The following is a 7,978-nucleotide window of genomic DNA, read 5'->3' as shown; positions in this document are numbered from 1 at the left end:
CCTAGAAAATCCCAGATATTTATTGTTAGGAAGGGGACACCTTCAGGTTTTGCAAAAGACAGTTGATTCACTACTGAAAAGTTACCTCACTGTAGGTGAAATACGGGAGTTGAAGCTGACATTTCAGCCTGCTTTTTTTTTTTTTTTTTTTTTTTTTTTTTTTTTTTTTTTTTTAAGTGTATCATTGTATTTTATTTTAAAAGTGCATAAACATCCTCACTGTGAGGGGAATTCTATTTAAAGCCATGACTAGCCAGTTCCAGGTCTTTCTAAAGGCCCCAAAGGGGGAAAAAAGAGAAGGGAATTAAGACGGGGGCTGCTCTGGAAATCTGCCTGAGGGTGAAGAATTTTATGGAAACTAGCAAAATTGTAAGGTCTTTCTCATCTGAGCCCTTTAGGTCAAGAGATACATTTTAACTAAAAGCTTCAAGACCCTTTCCAAGGGGAACAGCAATAAAGTCAAGCAGCCTCTTGAAGCATACCTCAATTTATCTTCCTTCCACACCTTCACTCTATCAGAGGAGAGTGAGATGTAAGTGTAGGCAAGAGGTATAGGCAATAATTGATGTGCTTAAAAGTGACTCTGGTGTGTGTGTGTGTGTGTGTGTGTGTGTGTGTGTGTGTGTGTGTGTGTGTGTATGTATGTGTGTTATGGAGAGAAGGGTGGCAGTGAATAAGAGGTCTCAGAATAAGACAAAGAATTGTATTTTGGAAAGTGAACTGCAAAGTTGGAGGGGTTGTAGAGAAGAAGGAAGGAAGAAGGCTTTACGCCCATAGCAAAATCCTCAGAGTTTATACAATCCTGAGCACATAGCTGGCTTCAGGTTTCTCATTTTCTGCATTCTATAGTCTAGTGATCCAGCAACAGAATTTGGCACCCCTGCAACAATTAAGGGTTTACTCAGATCCAGAAAAGAGAATTTTAATAGGGAGAGGGGTCTGAGAGGCTTTGGAATGGGAATAGAGAGGGCTCCATCTGTTCGGGACACTTCCTGTTGGAGATACAGCTCTGAAGGCTATGAGAAGAGAATAGGGGCACTGGGGATTGGGAAGTGGGGTTACACTAACCAGGGTCAGTGGTCTGAGATAGCTTCTGTTGCAGGATGTCAGTGGGTCGAGTTATAGAAAGTAGCAGAAGGAGAATATAGAAGCAAGAGTGTGAGATTTTCTTCACCAGTATTCTTTCTGGCCAATATGGATCCAGAGCTCCAGACTTTATTTTGATGTCTGGACATTCACTTCCCAGCCTTTGCCACTGACTTCCTAGCTAATAAAGACATGGGATCTTGTATGAGAGTAAGGATTCTCCTTTCTCCACCCCTGGTTTCTTGGAAATATCCAGGAAGTACTTCAGAGTAATCACCCCTCATTTTATCATGAGGAAACTGAGGCCCAAAGAGGTTCTGTGTCTTGAACCTGGATTCAGTCTCTTTTTCATTAAACCCCACTAAATCAAAAGAGGGTGAAACCTTGGAGTGCATTGTATTTTGAGGAATAATACTTCTGGAGCAACCTTCAGTCAGTCTCCCCTATTTCATTGTCCAGACCTTCTGAGACTTCCCAGCAGCATTCCTTTTTTCTGCCTTAAATGTAGACTCACAGAATCATGAACTATACAACTATTAGATCAAGAGACTTTAAAAATAATTGGACTTAACCCCCTTGTTTTTCAGATGAGGAAATTGAAGCCTGGAATGGGGAGCTGGGAAGGAGAATGATTTCTCTAAAATCATTCCATTAATTAATCGCAGACGCAAAATGTATGTTTCCAAAAGTCCATGGGAATGCATGATTCCCTTCTTGACTGAACTTTTTGCAACTGTATTCAAAACCAACTCCCTCCCAAAAATAACCTCAAACTAAAAATTTTTAAATCAAGCATTGAATTTTCTTTTTGCTGGCAGTCTGTGAAGGAGGTGATAGAGATGTATAAACATTGGATATTGGTGCATTATATTTCGCCACCATCCATTTATTGTATCATCACCTTTAACTTAACTATAAATACTACAGAATGGGATAGGGGAAAGGAGGGGGTTGTTAGACTGGCAGTCTCTCTGCAGCCGGTTCTATACAAGAAACACCAGGAAATATGTACACCAGTTTACAGTTTTCCTCATTTCCCTTCCTTCTTCCCCACAAAGGCAGCAAGTGTGCAAGATAGTAGCATTGTATGTGCAAGTCTCTAAAGGTATGCAAGTCCCAAAGTTCCATTCCGGGGCTATCAGCTATCAGAGTCCAAATCGCTTTTACCTTCCTCTTCCCTTTTCTCTGGGGATGGCTTCGAAGCCTTACTCCATTTCCTTGCGTTTTCTGACTCCTCTGAGGATGACCTTTTCTGCCGCCTCCATTTTGCTCTTCGATTCTTAAACCAGACCTGTTAAGAAAAGATAAACAATTAATTGGAAAAGATAAAATCTCATAAAATACCAAATTTCTAGTGAAAGAAGAACAGAGATTGGGAAATCATCAAATAAAAAACTTCGGCCTACTTTATTTTGGGTATTCCATGGTTCAGTGGGAACAGAGTGGATTTTTAAATTCGGTAGATTTAAAGAGGAAACCTGGATATTTAAACCAGGTATTCGTCCGGGTATTGGTGGACTACTCATGAAAAAGCAAACTACTAAAAACAGCGATCCTAAAATCAGGATCAGCCTTCCAAACTCAATAAACGGGGCTGCCCAGACGGAGCTTTCTAGCCAGCTGTCATTCTTTTGTATACGGAGAAAAGAAGGGTAATACCTCTACTTTCTCCTCCCTCAAGTGCACCCTCCGAGCCAGCTGTTCCCTGGTGCCCACGTCGGGGTACTTGGTCTCCTGGAAGAGGTTCTCCAGTGCTTCCAGCTGTTCATCTGTGAAGATTGTTCGATGTCGCCGCTTTCGCCGGCAATGGAGCTGGTTGAGCAGTTGCAGCTCTGTCCTCGATAAGGTGCCCACGTTCATATAGGGCAACATCTGGTGAGGGACCGGAGACATCAGGACTGAGCCCGAGCCATCGTAACCTGCAGCAGGCGAGTAAATGGAGATTGAGAAGAGAGTGGTAAAGAAAAGGGTGGGGACCAGGAGTTCACAACCCTAGAATCCGAATGAGGTCTTCCCGAATCCGGGCTTCAAGACCACTCATTCCATAGCCCTCCAGCTGAGAAGAAACCCGTCCTCCAGCTCTTAGCCAAGAGGACTTGGATGCAAAGTGAAGAATTCAAGAGCTTCCAGAGGATTCGTATCATCTCATATCTTGCATTATTTTTATTATTTGCAGTATTATGTATGTGTTCGCAATAGTATTCGTATTAAGGATGTCTGAGTCCCCTTTCCGCAAAACATATAGTACAGAGCTTCCCCTAATTTTTCCCTACTTGCCCGCCAAAGTTTACAAAAGTCTAAAAATTGGCCTGGCGAGCTCTTGATAAAGTTACGAGTCGGTTCTGTTGCTTTAAAAAGTAAAATTAACATCCATGTACATAGAAAAGACTAAAGAATAATTTTTCTTTGGGTCTCTAACAGCACCCCCTCCTCAGTCCTAGGAGTCCCCGCGCGTATTTTCGCAGAAAAATAAAGAATAAAAAACAAAACCCCAAACAGGAAACACACACATACACAACACACATACCCCAAAAACCAATAAGGAAAGAGACCTGAGTCTTCAAAAACTGGGGGAGAGGGAGGACGGAATTGGGAGAGGATGGCATATATTTCCTTACCTGAGGATGGAACACAGGAGCATTGCTGAGCCCCCAGAGGTTGCATCGCCCCACAACAGGATGGGCCGACGGGCGTCGCTTGCACTTGCAGCTGCCCATAGTAGTAACTGTTGTAGCCCAAACGGGAACTACCGACTGCAGTCTGGAGGCCGGCTCCACTGGGGGCTACTGCACGCGGATAGAAGCTGCCGTAGTCTGAAGCGCTGGCGTAGAGAGAGTCTCCGTGCAAGGCCGGGAAGACCACCGGGGCCCCGGCGCTAGGGGCCAGAGGCAGCACAGAGTCTTTACAGCGAGGCCGGGCGGCGAGGATATTGTCGATGCTGAACATGCCAGCAGGCATCCCCGAACTCTTCCCGCCGGGGACAGAAGGAAGAACCCAAATAATGATAATAGTAGTAATAATAAAAATAATAAAGAAAAAGAATCCCCCTCCTCAAAAAAAAAAAAAAAAAAAAAAAAAAAAAAAAAAAAAACCGAAACTAAACTAAAGAACACACAAGTTCGCTCGGGTTTTCAAACCGAAAGAAGATCCAAGAATTGCTCAAATTTGTCACCCACTCCTACTTTCTCCCTATTTCTGTGTATATTCCCGTTTGTCTCGGTGTCTCTTGTGACTCGATCGCTCTCTCTCCCACTCCTTTTCCTTCTCCCTCACCCTCTCTCTTCCTCTTTCTCTCTTCACTCTCTATCCCTCCCTCCCTTTCCTGCCTTCACTGAACTCATTCCAGAGTTGGATGAAGGATATAGTAGTCCAGCTGAACTTCTTCCCTTTTTTATACAGAGTCGACGTCATCCTAGATTTAGTTCCTGGTAATATGCAGATGACAAACAAAACCAGATTTGATTTCTCTTTCTCTCCCTCCTCCCCACCCCCCCACCCCCGGTTTGGTAGGGATAGTGGTGGTTTGGGAAAATGGGAAGGAGGGGGGCCAGGTTGGGGGAGAAGCTAAGGGAGGGGGTTACACAATGGCCTGAAAGGAGACTGTTCTGTGTATTGAGAATTAATTAAATTAACCTAATCCTTTCCTTTACTGGGCGCTCTTTGGGTTGTGCAGCTCAGTTGGCCAAGCTAATTGCTCCTGTTAATCTGATTAATGCCATTGTGCGAAAGCCATTAACAGTTCCCGCCCAGTCTGTTACGCACTCACTCCTTTTCTCTGGTTGGGTTTTACTCTTGCAGGCGATTTTCTCTGTCAGGGGTTCATTTTGTTCTTGGGTAATTTTATTCGACTTTTTTTTACATTATTTTAAAGAAAGTTGTCCCGGCAGCGTTTGCATTTAATTCTGCACTTCATTCGTTATTCACGATACCTTCCTCTCCTCTAGTTACATTCTCTCCTCTCTAGAAAAGGGTTTGTCTTCCGATTCCCCTTCCTTTTTAGAAGGAAGAACAGCGCCTTGGGACTCTCAAAGAAGAGCTTAAAGGTACCAAGTATCTAAAACAAACTAAATTTCTCGCAGCAACTGTCAGGTGGAAAACACACGCACACACTACAACTTGAGTTACTGCTGTTTTGCTTTGAAAGCTTTACGGATTCAGTGTTTTAAAACGACGCTTCTTTCCAGTTCAATGTGAAGGATACTGGATTGGGGGGGGGGGACTGGAGGCTCTCCCTCTTTATTTAGAGGTCAGTTTTTCCTTATAGGGAAATACAGGCGGGAGAAAGTTCTCCCCTACTCGGACAATCTTCTTCCACCCCACCCCCACTTCCCCAAACTCTTCTTGGGATGCAAGCACACAATATTTCACTAAGCTTACACTCCCCCTCAAAAAGTCGCCTGCTACTTCACTGACGAGCCCCAAGCTCCCCCACCAGCAGGTTGCCCAGTGATTTGCACAATCCTCGGTCTGTCACGACTGGCCCTCAGAATCCACAGGAGGTGGACTGAATCAGATTAGACTATTTACCCCATCAACGCTGCGTCAGAAAAGGTAGGAAATTGTAACGTGTAACGAAAGCAAAACATTAGCCTTTGTTGGCCAGGCACAATTGATTTTGCCCAGCAAAGGCTGGGTTTTATAGAGCTTCCAGAAAATCAAACTGGATCAATTCCCTGCCAGACCTAGGCCAACCCGACTGCCAGCCTACCAAATAAAGGAGATTAGTGAGCTGGAGGATCCAGCGTCGGCAGCGAACGTGTTAAATTTTGTCTCTGGTGCCACGAAGGTCACCTGAAAATGTCTAGATGGATTTTCCAGATTTCTGTGTGTGTGTGTGTGTGTGTGTGTGTGTGTGTGTGTGTGTGTGTGTGTGTGTTGTTTTGGTTTTTTTTAACCAATAGTTATTAGTCAATTAAGCACTATCTCTTATTTTTTGATTCGTAGGTCAGGGGGAACACAGAAGTGACTTTAGAATAGATTGGAAATAGTTGCTGGATAGAAAGGTAGACATTTGTAAATTAGTAATAGAAATCTATTTAGAGTAGACTGACGGGGATTCTGTAATTCCCTGACACAGCTCAAGCGACGGAGATCAAACACAAACAGGCTGAATTAACAGAGTGGTTTTAGGATCACTGCGAGGACGAGTAGAGATGTTTGTGCACTTTTAGAACTCCTGCAAGGCCCTTACTTATCACCTCCCTCGGACGGGAGCATCAGGCCAAAGGCTAGAGGTTGGTCCGCAGTTGAGAGCGAGAGTTAAGGATGTAGGCTCAAAAGGTTCACTTTCCTTTCCAGATGCAGCCCGAGGCTCCGGCAGCCAGTCTGCACAGGGCACAGCGCAACTACTGCCTCAGACAAACTAAGGAGTCCGCTTGTTCTTCTGCGCGTAGATGAAGAGAGGATTGGAGATACTTCTTAAAACCGGAAAGCGTTATATCTTTTGATTTATTTATTTATTTATTTATTTATTTTTAATTCGAAAAGCTCCAGTGTGGACAGAACTAACTGTGCGTAAGAGTCACACCTAGGGAAGAAAATTGCTCCAGTTCTTTCTCTAGCGCCCGCGCTCTTTTTGAGGATACAAACTCATTTTTTTTTTTTTTTCCTATCACTGTCAAAAGTATTTTACTCCTGGCCCATGTTCCTGGTCGACCTTTTCTAGGTTTTAAAACTAACGGACCTTTGGGGAGAGAGGCAAATCCACAATGACTCGCGAAAGTGAATTTTCTAATTTTCTTAAAAAAAAAATCAATATACGAATGGTTCAGGGGATGGATGCCTGGTGGGAACCCTAACTCGATTTGGGGGTACTATAAATCCTCCCCAGTTAGCCCTAATCCTATTGTGGGTTGAGGTGAAGTTGGATGGGGAAATCCGGGAGACCGGACTTTGTGATATTCCTCCCTCTGGGCACAGTTCTTCACATCAAAGCTCACCTTGGAAAGCAGTTACTTTGCCATTTACTTGTTGCGTGACCCTGGACATGTCACTTTACCTTTGTGAGATAAATTTCTTTATCCAACTGAACATAATATGGGACAATTTATGGGAAACATAAAGCTACTTACCTCACATGGTTATTTTGAGGAAAGTGATTTGTAAATTTAAACAATTTAGAGGAATTCGAAGGTATCTCGTCATTTTAGCAATACCGCTTTCTTCTCGCTCGTTTCTTTCAAAATCCCCATTACTCCAGCTAAGGATGATGATGTAAATGGCGATGATGATGACTACGACAATAGCTACCTTTTATATAGCGTTTCACAAAGGACTTTTCATACATTATCTCATTGTATCTTATGTGCTGGAGCAGTTGGGAAACGAATTGGAAGGCTTTTTTTCAGTTCTATTCGATAAAACAAGTCCCCTCTCCCTTAACTGTCCATACCAGGGCAAACAATTTGCAAACGACCTCCGATACGCAAGTCTCCTGCTTATAACGCCCGGACAGGGACTGGTGCTAGCCCGGAGTGAAAGTGTGGAGGGAATGTACAGATGACATTATTACTAGTCTCCTCTTTTGAAGCAGGAGGTCGCCCCTATGGGTCCCTAGGTCAGTCTGGGACAATCGTTACTTTTTTTCTTTTTGATTTCGGAAAGAATAGCTCTAGGCTCCGAGAGGAAAAATCTGTCTAGATCTGGAGCAAAATCCATGCCTGGTTATCCACCCGCTTCTTCTACCCCCACCCCAATCAGGTTAGAGGGCAAATTCTCATTCCACGTTCTCCCTTTTCGTCAACTTCACAGAACTTTCCGGGGTGCCGGGGTCTGCAAGTGAAAACCCCCTTTTTCCTCCCGCAGTGAATTCTCCTTTTGCCCTCCGCGAAGAAGAGAACTTACAAAATCATAAATGCGTTAAATAAACAATCAGTTGTCCTGCGTCGTCCGA

General features: G+C 43.8%; 1 protein-coding gene across 1 annotated transcript; it reads right to left on the bottom strand.

The window, feature by feature from the left end:
• Nucleotides 1-575: 575 nt before the first annotated feature.
• GSC (goosecoid homeobox) lies at nt 576-4,114 on the bottom strand. The gene is made up of 3 exons (XM_074291382.1): nt 3,705-4,114; nt 2,746-3,005; nt 576-2,377 (listed from the first exon to the last, which is right to left on the bottom strand). The coding sequence occupies exons 1-3, from the start codon at nt 4,042-4,044 to the stop codon at nt 2,225-2,227; spliced, it is 753 nt and encodes a 250-aa protein (XP_074147483.1). The 5' UTR covers nt 4,045-4,114; the 3' UTR covers nt 576-2,224.
• Between the last annotated feature and the right edge of the window lie 3,864 nt (nt 4,115-7,978).

Source organism: Sminthopsis crassicaudata, chromosome 2 (assembly GCF_048593235.1).
Source record: "Sminthopsis crassicaudata isolate SCR6 chromosome 2, ASM4859323v1, whole genome shotgun sequence".
NCBI lineage: Eukaryota > Metazoa > Chordata > Mammalia > Dasyuromorphia > Dasyuridae > Sminthopsis > Sminthopsis crassicaudata.
This window is presented reverse-complemented; position numbering and strand designations above follow the sequence as displayed.